Source organism: Stenella coeruleoalba (assembly GCF_951394435.1).
Source record: "Stenella coeruleoalba genome assembly, chromosome: 12".
Taxonomy (NCBI): Eukaryota; Metazoa; Chordata; class Mammalia; order Artiodactyla; family Delphinidae; genus Stenella; species Stenella coeruleoalba.
In genome coordinates this window covers 13,437,396-13,454,198 of record NC_137158.1, presented here as the reverse complement: position 1 = coordinate 13,454,198, position 16,803 = coordinate 13,437,396, and the positions used below count along the sequence as shown (strand labels likewise).

Genomic DNA, 16,803 nt, shown 5'->3' with positions numbered 1-16,803 from the left:
ACTCGTCATGCAGTTTCAGCATCTAGTAACAAACCTCTAAGCTTTAAAACTGTTTCACAACTTCTAAGCACTAATAATACATTTTAAAAGGTTGATACCCACTTTAAACCACATATAGAAGTACCAGAGTATACAATTAACAAGTAAATGCGCATAAACAACGAAGAAAGAGTCTCAAGTCTAATTCTGGAGCTCAACCTGGCAGTCTCCAAAGATTTATCTCCAAAGCAAAGCCATTAGCATAACTTTTAAAAAATAGAATTTTTCATGTGTCAAAACGTGATTGACTGAATTGGCCCAAGGAACAGGTTATCTTTTTATCTTTTCAAAAATAAGAGTGCAAAATGTAACCATTAGAAATTGAAACAAAAACAAGCATTTCAGAATAGTTCTTTCAGTACCTTCAAATTCTGACAAAATACAGGACAGTAAAAAAATTAAATATGGCAATTTTGCTTACTGCTATCAGGTTTTAAAAAATTTCCATTTTTTGGTCCATATTCAGTAAATAATAAAATTAAACTTTTCATATCTGAGTTAAGAGCTCTAGGGTATTCCTTAAAAAGAAATAATGTAATAATAAATAAAAATGTTAAGACAGTTCAAAGTAACAAATCCATAATCAATACCACTAATGGTGATGTTCCTTAAACTTACATTTTAATGTTTCCCTTAATGAGTGTGTCTAAATATAAATATATACATATTTTTTGGTTGTTGTTAACAATACTCACAATCCGCCCCAAACACATCCATGGACTTTATTAAATCCAAGTAAGTAGCCTAAAATGTTGGTTTCAATGCCAGAAATGGCCAGATTAAAAATAAAGTGATTGCTGATGAAAAACGGTCTTCCTTTTATTCTCAACTATGTTTGTTATATGTGCTTTTTAAATTATTTAACAAGAAAATGACCTTTAAAATATATAATTTCACATCTCAAAGTTAATTCAAAAGAACTGTGTAACATTTCATTTGAAAATAACAGTTTCAGCAGATATATGCAAGATTCCTACATGAGTTGTAAATCTGTCATCAAAACCATCACATTTTAGTATTTTTAAAGGGGAATTCAATATAGGAGATTTTTTCTGCATTATGCAACTGATTAAAGACAGCACTTTTACATGTAAAAATAATTTACACTAAAAAACTCAGGTGCAAAAAGTCTGATACTCTGTTTATCAAAATAACAAGAACAAAATGTGAGCAATGATAAAATAGCAAAAGTCATTACAAAAAATAGTAAATTCCTATTTAAATTCCTGTGTTCACAGGTTAAAAATGTTTATCAATTAACTATATCACAGATCGTAGATACTTTAAGCTATAATATAGAAAGGTAACATGAGATATTTGAAATTCAAGTTGTACTTACCAAAATAGTTTTAACCTGAGTCTCTGACATCTTCAGAAATGTACTTGACAATAATGTATGATAAAGTATAGTTAATATTTAGTAGTATAATTCAAAGTTATTTTTCTTTGACGTGCTCTAAATACTGCTTCTTCTTAAATGTTTGAGTAAAACTATAAATATTTATTACACTTTTGGGGCCAAGTTCTCTAAACACAAGGGAGTGTCTGAATTAAAAGCTGTTACTTTTTCCTGCTATACAAACATATGAGGATGTCTTTCATGTTCAAAATGCCTTTGATTTAATCTTATTTTCACATTTCAAGTTATTTTAAAACAAATGCAAAGGTCAAAAGATTATCACAGATACACAACCCACTGAAGAATTTAATACAATCTCACTAAAGGATATCAACTTAATCATCTCCTCCTATAAATATTTTCTTTTTATTTATTTTGTGTTTAGAAGTTGCAGTTTTAAGTACTATTAACAGAAAATACATAACAACAGCTTCCTAACAAGTGAAAAAAAATAATTATAAATGCTGGAAAAATTGGCCTCATTGACATATTTACAGACTTTTATTTCATACAGACTCCATTGGAAATTATATGACATTTATTATACAAGCATTAACATTTCCAAATCACTGCATAGTGAGCACTTCAGTTCTTTATTGTCTATACCCTTGAAAGTCACTCAGTTGCTGAAGGCAATACTGACAAGCATCAAAAATGGTCAAACTGAGATGCTACTGATATATCGTTCTGCTCCTTTGCCTAAAGATGTTTCTGTCGTGTCCTTATGCTTTTTTTTCTCCTTGCTCCTCTGATCCTCCTGCAACTTCAGAATGATGTTTCGGATTTCTTCTCTTTTTGTTCTCATTCTTGGGGGAGGAAACCAGTTTTCCAAATTCATAGGCAGTTCAAAATTGAGAATTGGATTCTGAAAATAAAAACATTAAATGCACCTTAGAAAACTATAATAAAAAGTATCTTGGTTTCAATCACAAAAGCATTCCAGAGAAGAAATGAAAAAAATCAGTACTTACTCATTATCTATTCCATGCAGGCACTGTGCTGGGCACTGGAGATGTAAGACAAGACAGTTTCTGCCTACAGATCTTACAGTCTAGATCAAGGGTCAGCAAACTACAGCTAGTGGGCCACATTCTGCCTATTGCCTGTTCTTGTAAATAAAGCCTTATTGGAACACACCCACAGTAACTCATCTACATGCTCCCTGTGGATGCTTTCTTTCATGCCGCAATAGCAGAACCGAGGGTAGAGACCGTATGGCCGCAGAGCCTGAAATATTTCCTACCTGACTACCTGGTGCCCTATGAAAGTGATTGCTAACTCCAGTCGAGATAGATAACTCAACAATTAAAACAATGAATATGACAAGTATTAAGGCAGGAGAAGCAGAGAGTCCTATGCGAATACATATCTAAGGGCTTAGCACAATTTCAAGAAGTGATGTTTATGCTAAGACCTGAAGAATGAGTAGGAGTTAGCCAAATAAGGAATGACGGAAGCAACAGGGAAGAGTATTCCAGGTAATGAAATATGTACCAACGCCTGGAGGCAAGAGACAATATGACACAACATGAGAGGCTGAATGACATCCAGGGGGATGGTGTGTAGAATGCTGGAGTGAGAATGGTAGAAATGAGGCTAGAAGCTTGAACAGGAGTTGGATGATGCAGGCCACTGAAGGATTCTGGTCTTTAACTCAAGAATAACAGGAAGCCATTATAAGATTTAAAGCAGAAAAGCAACACAATTAGATTTGGGTTTTGGGAAAACAACTGTGAAAAATACAAGGCCACGTCTGAGGTTGGTGCAGCAGTTTGGAATAGTGAGGCTAATGAAATGGACTTAGTGGTAGCAGGGGTAAATAACTGAACATAAGTGACACTAAGTGACAGAATTCACAGGGCTTATGGCACCATGGGTGGTGGATGAAGAAGAGGAAGAAGTCAAGATAACTGTAAAGAATATCCAAGAGAGCCCAGAGATAAACCCACACACATATGGTTACCTTATTTTTGATAAAGGAGGCAAGAATATATAATGGAGAAAAGACAGCCTCTTCAATAAGTGGTGCTGGGAAAACTGGACAGCTACATATAAAAGTATGAGATTAGAACACTCTCTAACACCATACACAAAAATAAACTCAAAATGGATTAAAGACCTAAATGTGGGCTTCCCTGGTGGCGCAGTGGTTGAGAGTCCACCTGCTGATGCAGGGGACACGGGTTCGTGCCCCGATCCAGGAAGATCCCACATGCCGCGGAGCGGCTGGGTCCGTAAGCCATGGCCGCTGAGCCTGCGCATCCAGAGCCTGTGCTCTGCAACGGGAGAGGCCACGCCACAACAGTGAGAGGCCCGCGTACCGCAACAACAACAACAAAAAAGACCTAAATGTAAGGCCAGGCACTATCAAACTCTTAGAGGAAAACATAGTAAGAACACTCTTTGACATAAATCACAGCAAGATCTTTTTTGACCCACCTCCTAGAGTAATGGAAATAAAAACAAAAATAAACAAATGGGCTTAAAAGCTTTTGCACAGCAAAGGAAACCATAAACAAGACGAAAAGACAACCCTCAGAAGGGGAGAAAATATTTGCAAATGAAGCAACTGACAAAGGATTAATCTCCAAAATTTACAAGCAGCTCAATATCAAAAAAACAAACCCAATCCAAAAATGGGCAGGAGACCTAAATAGACATTTCTCCAAAGAAGATATACAGATTGCCAACAAACACATGAAAGGACACGCTCAACATCACTAATCATCAGAGAAATGCAAATCAAAACTACAATGAGGTATCACCTCACACCAGTTAGAATGGGCATCATCAGAAAATCTACAAACAATAAATGCTGGAGGGCTTCCCTGGTGGCGCAGTGGTTAAGAATCCGCCTGCCAATGCAGGGGACACGGGTTCGAACCCTGGTCTGGGAAGATCCCACATGCCGCGGAGCAACTAAGCCTGTGCGCCACAACTACTGAGCCTGCGCTCTAGAGCCCGCGAGCCACAGCTACTGAGCCTGTGTGCTACAAACTACTGAAGCCCGCGTGCCTAGAGCCTGTGCTCCACACAAGAGAAGTCACTGCAATGAGAAGCCCGCACACCACAATGAAGAATAGCCCCTGCTCGCTGCAACCAGGGAAAGTCCGTACGCAGCAACGAAGACCCAATGCAGCCAAAAATAAATAAATTAAATAAATAAATTAAAAAAAAATGCTGGAGAGGGTGTGGAGAATAGGGAACCCTCTTGCACTGTTGGTGGTAATGTAAATTGATACAGCCACTATGGAGAAGAGTACGGAGGTTCCTTAAAAAACTAAAAATAGAACTGCCATATGACCCAGCAATCCCACTGCTGGGCATATACCCTGAGAAAACTATAATTCAAAAAGTCATGTACCACAATGTTCACTGTAGCTCTATTTACAAGAGCCAGGACATGGAAGCAACCTAAGTGTCCATCGACAGATGAATGGATAAAGAAGATGTGGCACATATATACAATGGAATATTACTCAGCCATAAAAAGAAATGAAATTGAGTTATTTGTAGTGAGGTGGATGGACCTAGCATCTGTCATACAGAGTGAAGTAAGTTAGAAAGAGAAAAAAAAATACTGTATGTTAACACATATATATGGAATCTAAAAAAAAAGGTTCTGCAGAACCTAGGGGCAAGGACAGGAATAAAGACGCAGACGCAGAGAATGGACTTGAGGACACAAGGAGGGGGAAGGGTAAGCTGGGACGAAGTGAGAGAGTGGCATGGACATATATACACTACCAAACGTAAAATAGTGGGAAGCAGCCACATAGCACAGGGAGATCAGCTCAGTGCTTTGTGACCACTTAGAGGGGTGGGATAGGGAGGGTGGGAGGGAAATGCAAGAGGGAGGAGATGTGGGGATATATGTATATGTATAGCTGATTCACCTTGTTATTAAGCAGAAACTAACACAACAATGTAAAGCAATTATACTCCAATAAAGATGTTAAAAAAAAAAAGAATATCCAAGGGAGGTGTGCATGGTATTGTACCTCTGAAGTCAAAGGAAGAACGTGTTATGTGGAAGGAATATAACAGTGTCAAATGGTGCTGTGAGGTCAGGAACAATTTCAATATAAGGGTGAGGGTCAAGCCGGATTATAGAGATTTGAGAAGCAAATAGGATTCGTGGAAATGAAGACAATGAATATAAACACTTGTCCAGAAATATATCTGTGAAGGGGAGAAAAGAAGGTAAAAGATATAGCCCGAATCATGGGAGAGATTTCTTAAGGCAGAAAGAGCCAGTGGAGAGGAACTGATTAGTGATGAGTAATGAGGTCAACAAGCCTTGGATTTGATGGAGTACGGTCATTTTTATTTTATGCCTTAAAAATTCTCCAATTTAAGAGTCTTTGCTCCTTGGAATAATTTTTGAAACAACAGTTTTCAATCTCTTCAAAATATTTGCTTACTGTGTTTTTTACACTAACATGAGATCAAACACACCATTTTATTATTTATTAAATCAGATCCAACAAACTGAAACCCACCTCAAAAAAGCTCTCTACATACTGCAATACGTATACACCACAATCACTGAAGTTGTTTTGCTGGGGTACTTTTGGATTAGAGCCTTTCATAACATCTTTGGAAAAACTTCTTTTGCATCCTTTTTTAACTTCCCACTCCACTTCTAAATACCTGCAATGATGTGTATATAGTAAGAATATATACATACATATAAATATACATAGTTCCTCATTCCCACCAGAATACAAAGTACAGGTAGAGTTTTGAACTTACTCTCTTAGAATTTTTACAACGTTTGACCGAGAAGGCCCTCTGAGTGAGTCCATCAGTAGGATACAAGGTCTATACGGTAGAAATGACCAAATATTAATACTTTATAATGTTTAAAAGGCATAAAAAGATGTACATTAACAATAAAATTTCAAACCTTAAAAATTCACTTTGTATGACTCAGTAAAACTTGCTGGGGGGGGCGGATAACACCCTAATAATACTTAACTATCCATGGTTATATTAAATACTGAATTAAAGAGTAATAATTTAATCATATCTAAGTTATGAATATAGTTCACCAAAGTTCCTAAAAACCACTTAAAAATTTAGTAGAAAGTCAAAACAATTCTGAAAATTTGAACATCTGCATATTCCAAATTACCAAAAGTGAGACCATGCAAAAGTAGAAGAAAAATAATCCCATTTTTAACTAAAATCTATTTTAGATAAAAAAAGCAGGTAATCTTCACATAAAAGAATTAGTTTAGAATCCAGTGTTTTGGGCGAGGTTCCACTTCAGAACACTCAGTATAAATAATACTCAACTTTTAAAATTTTGTTGTTAAACTCAAGTAAGTGAGGAAGTCTAATGTAGTGCAAAAAGTCCTGAAATGATTAAAGATCTAGGTTCTTCCTGGCTAACATTTTATGGGATTTGGAAAAAAATCTCTCAACTGCTCTAGGTCTCTATGTTTTCCTTTATAAATGAAGTTTGCTTTTCAAATGCTATTAATGGAGTTTCAGACAAGATTTCCTACAAAAAGTCAAAAGAGATGAAGTCTAGAAATAGGTACTACTTCATCGCCTAAGAAGTCTGCAGACCCTGGCAAGATCTCAGAACATGTACTTCTGAGAACCAAAATAGACTCACTCTCAATTTGGGGTTTCCATCTGTTTCTTTTTTTGTTGTTTTTTTTTTTGCTGCACCACGGCTTGCGGGATCTTAGTTCCCCAACCAGGGATTGAACCCACGCCCTCAGCAGTGAGAGCACAGAATCCTAACCACTGGACTGCCAGGGAATTCCCTGGGTTTCCCACCTGGAACATGTCCCTTAGGACTGCCTTAAGTCACTCCACAGCCTTCACACAGTAGCTATGGAACCAGTGTAAACTCCAATTCCCATGTTACTGATGTGAATTTGAATGACATTCTTTGTCCTTTCCTGCTCCAAATCACTATATATCCAAAAGGAGTAGTGGTTTTCTATGCACATGCACAGACATGGAAAATGGGCAAATGGAGAACTGAAATAATTTCCATTCTCCTCAACTCAAACCTTGGACATTGGGCAGGACCTAATTTTCCTCACTGACTCTGAAAGCTTCTGTGATTTTTGCTTAAATACCTGTTTTAATTAAAACAGTATGGTTAATGTTTTATTCTAACAGGGTACGTGAATAAAAATTATCATTTAGGGTCTTCCCTGGTGGCGCGGTGGTTTAAGAATCTGCCTGCCAATGCAGGGGACATGGGTTTAAGCCCTGGTCTGGGAAGATCCCACATGCCACGGGGCAACTAAGCCTGTGCGCCACAACTACTGAGCCCACACGTCTAGAGCCCGTGCTCCGCAACAAGAGAAGCCACTGCAATGAGAAGCCTGCGAACAGCAACGAAGAGCAGCCCCCGCTCTCCGCAACTAAAGAAAGCACACGCACAGCAGTGAAGACCCAATGCAGCCAAAAATAAGTAAAATTAAAAAAAAAAGAAGAGTAACAGTTAAAAAAAAAAAAACTATCATGTAGTTTGCAAGATGTACGGTTAATGCTTACTGTTTACAGATAGTAGGCTTTAAATGCCACTGTCCTATTTCAGAATTGCAGTTGTCATCAGCAAGGAATCCATCATCACTGCTGTCATCCTGTAAAAGAGAGCCTACTGTTAGTATTGAAAATATACAATCTAAATGACTAATAATGTAACAAAATAGCACTATTGAGGATAAAAGTCCTTGTAGCAAATATGTAAAAAAATATTATTCTGTTTAGGTGATCAGACATTAGAAAATGTGTTACGTCACTCGATTCCAATGATGTAACACTACAACACAGGCATCTTAATGAAAGAAACCATCAATCAGAGGTCTAAGAAAACTTGTTACATCTATTTACTCAATCTAAATTTTTAAAGACGAAGTATACCGTGACTGATTCTTCTCTAGTCAAACATTACGGCTCTGATTTTAGGTATTTTTACAAAAATTTAATTTGTTGGCTAAAACAACTGTTTTCACAATAGGACATGAATGACTGATATTTATCATCTTTTCACACAAAAATTTTTTTCATATCAGAAACATTTAAAGGGTTTTTGGAAACACTGTTTTACTTGACAAAACCCTTTACCCACTTCACGTGAGAGAAGACAGCTTTATGATAGTGTGTCTTATTCTACTTATTACCTTGAATGTAAAACAAACAAAGCTTTTTTTGTCCTGTGGGAAAGCTTCTGGCAACCTTTTGAATGAAACAGTCAACAGTAGGAATGATAACAGTAGTAATATACAGTTAGATTAACTAGTTCACGTAACTGCTATGACCAAAAAGGAGCATATGAAGTGCTCATTATAAACCTTGAATGTAATCCAGATATGTGTCTGTGTATATTAGAAAGAAAAACTGTATCTCATAGCCACGCACTGTAGACCAAGGGACATCACAAAAATGTTTTTTGTTCACAAGAGGATTGAGCAAAAAGGAAAAATGGTGCAGTACAAAGTTATCTTTACTACTAGATAAACTCAAAGTTTGTCTTAACAACTAAGGAAGAGGCAGAAAAAGGAAATGGAATAAGCTTTTCTCTCAGTAGAAAATGCCTGTTTAACTGAAGTTATAAAATATTTTCAAAAATATACTTTATTCTTGGTGTTAATAAAGCTTATTAGGGCAAACAAGACTCTAAGGAAATATGTTAATTTTAACTAAATATGATCTGCTCCTGCCATGATGCATATACAGCAGATTAGATGAAAGAAAAAATCATTAGACAGGTGGTAAAAATAGTGTAATTCTGCTGTGTTCGTGCACCACACACCACATAATCGAAAATGTGAACACTTGCCTCCTGAGTGTTAAGTAAGACCGAAGGTTAAGCACGGCGCACAAATGCTTTAAAAGAGCAACGGAAAGGGGTGCGGTAGGGGTGGTGGGCAGTCGCTGGGTCGCGGCGGGAGGATCCATTTCACATGGAAACTTTCCACGGTGGGTGATATTAGTTTAGTCCTCAATGGCAAACTAAACAAACAAACAAAAACCCCAAAACAAAAAATGAAACAACGTTCATACATCTATCCCGGCAACTTCTGAACTGAAAACCAAATTTGTGTTGTGAGGTGAGATCCAAGTACAGAAGGCATGAGTTAACCGTTTGAAGTAATCGCCTATAAAAATCTAAAGAAAAACTTTTTTTTTTTTTCCCCTGTACGCGGGCCTCTCACTGTTGTGGCCTCTCCCGTTGTGGAGCACAGGCTCCGGACGCGCAGGCTCAGCAGCCATGGCTCACGGGCCCAGCCGCTCCGCGGCATGTGGGATCCTCCCGGACCGGGGCACGAACCTGCGTCCCCTGCATCGGTAGGCAGACTCTCAACCACTGCGCCACCAGGGAAGCCCAGAGAAACTTTTAATTATATAAAATACTAGAACTTTTTGCCAAGCATTAGGTTTCACCTGGTTATCCTGATCTTCTGAGAAGTCGATGAGTTCATCTTCGAGCATTTTACTACCTTCAGCTGATTCATCGCTGTAGTTTAGTCTGATTTTGCTTAAGCCATCTGTATCAATAAGAAACATAACATAATTTTTAAAAAGAACACACACATAACTTATAGTACATGATGTTAAAATTAATGCTAGTAATTAATTGCATAGTAATTACGAATACAAAATCTGTCTTAGCATGTAAATATCACAAGTATAAAATAAGTTACTTTTAAGTAAAAAACCTGGATTATGTCATCTACAGAGTTGTTTCTACTACTCAGACCCTAAAATTTATTAAACTTTAAACACTAGGTATCAATTATGTTATTAAATATTTATGTATATTTAAATACATGTATATATATATATAAAGATTTTGTGCTAGGTATGCTAGGTAACTTTAATAACAGAAGCTACAATAGTTTGAAAACAACTCAATTGTTCAATAACAGGAATGGTTAGCAAACGTAGAACATAAAATGAAATACTGTGTACACTAGAGAAATTAAAATTGTGAAAATATGGAAAATTATACAAGTTAAAAAAACATGATTAAAACAAAGTAAAACAGGCTTGCTTTTGCACAAATAATTTAAAAAAATACAAAAATGAAAATAATTATGCTAGGATAGTAGTTATGGATGAGTTCCTCAACTCTGTATATTTTTCCTTCATGTTTGGTTATATTCATAGACTTTTCAACAAAATAAAATGACACAAGCCAACGTAGGTGCTGGGCAGTATGAAAATAAATGACTCGTAGAAATATTTGAAATGAATTCTTTTAAAGGTCTGTTTCAAGAATCTAAATCCTTAAAAATCAATGATTTTCTTAAAGAAACAGAAGATTTACCAGAAAATAATGAAAACTGAGCAGGAACTTTGATGCCAAATATACAAATATTGTTTATTATAGAGCATACCATTTCCAAGTTTTTAAAAGCATGACTTCAAGGTATTTTAAACAGGATTTAACTTATTTTGGTACAAGTTATTAAAAGGGCAAAAGAATACTAATATAAGCAAGATAGGATGGGAAAACAGCAAGATAAAAGTGCTCCTGGAAAAATACATTTAACATATATAAAAGTCCAAACGTTGTGATTGAAAACATACTATTTGAAATAATAAGGCATGCAAAGAATAACCTTTTCAATTTATCTTTCAAAAGTCTATATTTTTATGCTTTCTTGAAGCAAAAACACCTATATTTAAATAAAACTTGTCCAAATCCTCAGGCAGTTAAGAGCTAGTCACTACAATCAAGTTATTTTTGCAGCGAAGTATTCCTGTCTATACCTATCTATTACACAGAAATTGTGTCATATAAACATGAACCTTATACAAATGAAATACGTGTGCACTGCAAAAAAGGAGAAAAGTAACTTAAATAGTGTAGTCAATTTCTTCAACTATTTCGTTCAGTAAACAAATGCCCTAGTATAAATTGAGAGGCAATGACTCAATCAGCTGTTCTCCCAAACAGTCCCATTTCCTGAGCTTTTCTCACATAGTGAGATCACCTGAAGATGCCAAACCAAGCGTGATTCTAGAGTTTAAAAATACGCATTTTTCATGTACCATACAGAGCAAGACAACTACTTCAAATGGTGCCCAACTGAAAAAACACCAAATCAAAGTAGTGATAACAGACATTATTCTCCTACAGTTGACCTTAAAAACCTAATCCCCGTGGCAAGATACAACTCCACTTATTTACTGCAGCATGTCAACCGACATCAGTCAACACTCTGTACATGTTCAACGGTTAAAATTATGTTAAATGTTTTATTTAAGTCCTGTCAACAATACTCCCAGACCAAAGAGAAACAGATCACTAAGATACTAATCATAATCACAAAAATTTTTACAAGCTCTCCTTATCCTCATTTCTGATACGTCATCATTTTATCTAGGATAGACGGCTTAGCCATCCTCTCCAAGGCAGTAAAGGCTCCTCTAGAGAGCACTCTAATTCAATGTACTTTTGGGTGAGTGATGCCTTGGAAGCATCTGATGAAAGATATGAGAGCTCATTCCTGAAAAATACAGACCCATTCTAGAGAACCATTTTTCAAACTGTGGGACACTATGGTCATTGGATTAAGATAAGCATTGAAAAAGAATAGAAAAATGCCAGTGTATCACACACAATAAAGGTAAATTAATTTCCTTTAAGGAAGATATAGTCGATAAAGTTACACACATACTAAAAACAAAACAAAACAAATGCACAAACTATAATTTTTAATAGAAGAATAAACAGATATTATAAAAGGGCAAACTACATACAACAGATATTCTTTACTTTGGTCTCCATCAGGATTTATGGGTATATTTACTCAAATTTAACAGGTTATTTCTCAACTAGAACATTAACTTGTAGAGAGAGCCACCAGGAATTTCTGGGGTTTGTGTATATGAAGGAAGTCCTAAGGCTTTGTTTGTCCCATTGCTCTAAGACATGCACTTTAATTCATTTTTTAAACTTGAATTCACATTAAACTGTATGAAATTATTGATCAAAAAGGAACTTAAAAAATGTTCTGTGGAGATATAATTCACATACAATTCACCCATTTAAAGTGTACATGTAAGTAGTTTTTGGTATATTTACAAATACTACGTGCAACCATCCCTGGAGTCAACTTTAAAACATTTTCAAAATGTTTTAAATCTCAAAAAACCCCACAAAAAACAAACAAACAAAAACTCTGTACACTTCAGCTATCACTCCCTTCTCCCCATACTCCTGTCCCATACCCGCAACCAGCCCTAAGCAGCCATTAACCCACTCTACAGATTTTCCTGGGAGATTTCATACAAATGGAATCACATAATATGAGGTCTTCTATGACTACTTAGCATGCTTTCAAGTTTCATCTATGTAGCATGTATCACTCCTTCATTTCTTTTTATGGTCTAATAATATTCCATTGGATGGATGTATCATGTTTTGATTATCCATTTGTCAGCTGATGAATATCTGGATTGTGTCTACCATTTGGCTATTATGAATAATGCTGCTATAAATGTTCATGCCCAAGTTTTTGTGCGGACATGTTTTTATTTCTCTTGGGTAATTATCTAGGCGTGGAACTGCTGGATCACATGATAACTCTATGTTTAACGTTTTGAGGAACTGTCAAAACTGTCTCCCAAAGCAAGCTGTACCATTTTACATTCCCACTAATGATATATGAAGGCCTCAATTTCCGCACATCCTCACCAACACCTGTTAGTATCTGACTTTCTGATTCTAGCCATGCTGTCACGGCTATGAAGAGGCATCTCTTTGTGGTTTTGACTTACATTTCCTTCATGACTAATGATGTCCAGCATCTTCTCATGTACTAACTGGCAGGATTTTGTTGTTTTCTTTTTTTATTTTTAATGGGGTATAATTGATTTACAATGTTGTGTTAGTTTCAGGTTTACAGCAAAGTGAATCTGTTATATAAATACATATATCCACTCTTTATTAGATTCTTTTCCCATATAGGCCATAACAGAGTATTGTGTAGAGTTCCCTGTGCTGTACAGTAGGTCCTTATTAGTTACCTATTTTATATATAGTAGTGTGTATGTGTCCCAAATAAATCCCAATTTATCCCACCTCCAGGACTTTGTTTTAAAGGCAATGAGAAACAGTGCACACTGCCTTGAAGGCTTAATCTTCAGAGTGCCCATCTACACAATGCTTTCTGTTTAGCAAAATGGTAATTAATCTCTAACGTGGCTATTCACTGCCTTTTTTTTTTCTATTCAAGTATTAAAATACTAAAACTGAAAAAATTAGTCAGAACTTGGTGATTACGTACTTCGCTTAATCTTCATTCCATTTCCTGCCTGCTGAAACAGACTTGAAAGTCAGCTAGAAAAGGAAGCGCAGTTGACCCTTGAACAACACAGGTTTGAACTGCACTGGCCCACCCACACGTGGATTTCTTTTCAATAAATACGTAGTACAGTACTACACAATCTGAGGTTGGTTGAATCCAGGGATGCGAATCTGTGGATGTGAAACTGTGGTATGACACGAATGGCTGACTATAAAGTTAGAGGTGGATTTTTGATTGTCAGAGGGTCAGCAACCCTAAACCCCATGTTGTTCAAGGGTCAACTGTATTTATCTGCTTGGCTTTTGATATACTTTTTTGCTTTATCTGCTAAATTTCCCCCTTCTGCCTTTTATCTTATACCCCCTATAGGGCACAAAGACCAACACATATGGCTAATGTCAGCTTTATGCAGCTGAGTATGTCAGACAAAAAATATTTTTGTAAGAGCGCAGCCAACACCTTTCTGACTTCCTAAAATAATACAGGCTAGTAGAAGTACAGAGTATGTTGAGCATTCACAACTTTTTCTTGAACTTTTGAGTTCAACTTTTGAAAGTTGGGACTCAACTTTCTTACTGAGTTCACATAATTTCTTCTATGCCTCATACTGAGTTTTTTCCTCCCAAGAAAATGTGTTAGATATACTCATAGTTTAGTAAGTTTGCTATCCTATATACATAGCATATTATGGGTTTATGAAGTAGACTTTGGGGTTGAAGTGGAAATTATGCAGTTGACTTGATATATAATTTAAGTATTTGAAGAGAAACCTTAGATTTCTATAACAAGTGCTAGAAATATGGACCTGATTCAAGGAATAAAACAATTTATTAGAAGTGAAGGGAAATAAAAAAGCAGAGGTTGGACCAGTGCCCTTTCTCCCACTGAAAATCATAAAGGAGAGAGAGTGAGGAACAGAAACTAGCTTTTAATTTGAATGTCAACAGCTATTTGGAGGAGAAAGCTTTAATTTCTGCCTCTTGCCCCTTGATCTCAATTGCCCATCTGTAAACTGAGAAGATCGAACTAATTTGCCTTAACAGATCTAAAACTGTGCAACTACTGTTTATGCTGAATAATTTCCTACAAAATAAATATAAGTCCAAGTTCCTATAAATGGAAAATGCAGACCTTGTACTATAATTTTAAAACTTCATTCTCTGTAAGGGTGAGGGGAGGAGACTCACTATAAAGGGGGCACAAGGGAATTTTTTTGAGTAACGGAAAGGTTCTAAATCTTGATTGTTGTAGTGACTACATGACTATACATTTATCAAAGCTCACTGAACTATACTTATGAGTGAACGTTACTGTAAGTAAATTATACCTCAATAAACCTGACTTAAAAAAAAAGTGTGCCCTGAAATCTTAATCCTATTTCTAAAAATTCCAACTTATTCTAATTCTTTGATTTTTTAAAACATTTAGAAACATACCTGTATGGTGCATAGAACTTAAATATTCATTCTGTAGGTCACTCTCACTTTTAGTCCTATCAACAACTTTCTGGCATGCAGATTCTCCTTTATTCGATTCTTCATTTTCACTTGCAGTATGATTTATTTTTTTCAGACTACACTTCACACTGCTAAGGTTTCTCCGATAACGAGGGTCACTTTCTTCCTGTTCATTATTTGAATCAATTACAGCTACGCAATGCTTTCTGTTTAGCATCTTCTTAATTACAGGCTTGGCAGCAGAGTTTTGAGAATAACTGTCCATTTCACTGGCTGAAGGTGAAGAAATACAACTGTCCTCTACAGTTGAACATTTTTGCGTGACTGTATTTTCATGGTAATGAGGATTAGGTTCATACTTTGGTTTTTCCAAACCAGGGAAACAAACAACAGCCAAAAACCAGTGTGCACTGTAAAAAACAAATGAAACTACTGAATATATTATTAGAAAAATTTATTATATTTGGCAATAAATATTAAATCTTTTTTCTAAAGGTTTTATAAACAAATTTATTAAGAATGCCCAATTTTTTCAATTCTCAAATTAATCCACTTGTTTATAGGATCATTGATTCATTAACAGAATACAATGTCTATTCAAAAATAACATAATTTTTGTAATAACATAATTTTTGTCAGAATTACATAGCCTGCGTTCACTTTTGCAAACAATCCTTTGAACATTTTCTTGCTTTTGGAATGAAAACTTCATTGTTTTCCAGGCAATTTAACAAAATGTAAATTACATCACTGCAATTCATCATTCCCATTTACCTTTCCTTTGCCCTATTTATGCCAAGGACAAATACTATCTAGCCTCAAGATTAAAATGTCTTCAGAAGTCTAATTAGACTTTACAATTTTGAACATTTTCTAAATATTGTAAGTAATAGCTTTTAAAAAATTTTATGTCTGTGTCTTTCTTATTAATGAGGTAGGAACTTCTTAATATTGAAAACATTAAATAATTCTTGTCTCATGCTATACTAAAATAAAATACACTAAATTGAGATAATACATCTAATCTAATCATCATCACAGAATTCCAAGTATTAGTAGAATTCCAGCTATCAAGTGGGTACTCATGATAGAGCTGAATTCAGGTAATACAGGTCCCAGCAGTAGGATATAAGCCATGAGTAAGATGCTGTACAGCTAAAAGTGGGTAATATTCATTAATCTAATTAATTTTATTAAGGGCTTACAATTAGCTAGGCACAGTGTTATATGCTGAGATACAATGAACAGGCTATAGATGTCAGATAATTTATTAGCTGAGCTCAATATATGTCACAGAGTAGGGTGTTCAGTAGATATTTGCTGAATGAAAAATGAATGTTGACATAGATAAAAGTTATTCTATATTCTGTTTCTGTAAAATATTAAATTCCCCCAAGGTACTACTAAGCAACAGCACTGTCTGTCTCTTCATCAGACAGTATGAGTAGAAAAGGTCACAGATGCTGGATTCATTCTCAGTATTGAAAAGGTCAGATAGAGGAATGCCTCTCTCCTCTTCTTAATTATTAATCTTCAGGATTCCAAGGACTTAGGTCAGGTGAGGCTAGGAGAAGAGCAGCACACCATCTTTCTCACTTCATCAATTCTAAGACAC

At 35.7% G+C, this 16,803-nt stretch overlaps 1 protein-coding gene across 7 annotated transcripts in view; it reads right to left on the bottom strand.

Moving 5' to 3' along the window:
• Positions 1 to 16,803, bottom strand: part of SENP6 (SUMO specific peptidase 6) — a 102,617-nt gene continuing 85,814 nt past the window's right edge. For all 7 annotated transcript variants that reach the window (XM_079939922.1, XM_079939919.1, XM_079939918.1 and 4 more), the window contains 6 exons: positions 15,168 to 15,598; positions 9,857 to 9,960; positions 7,964 to 8,052; positions 6,194 to 6,262; positions 5,941 to 6,091; positions 1 to 2,303 (listed from right to left, as the gene is read on the bottom strand). In XM_079939922.1, the coding sequence (XP_079796048.1) occupies positions 2,097 to 2,303; positions 5,941 to 6,091; positions 6,194 to 6,262; positions 7,964 to 8,052; positions 9,857 to 9,960; positions 15,168 to 15,598 (1,051 nt within the window). In that variant the 3' untranslated portion in view covers positions 1 to 2,096. The remainder of the gene's footprint in view (positions 2,304 to 5,940; positions 6,092 to 6,193; positions 6,263 to 7,963; positions 8,053 to 9,856; positions 9,961 to 15,167; positions 15,599 to 16,803) is intronic.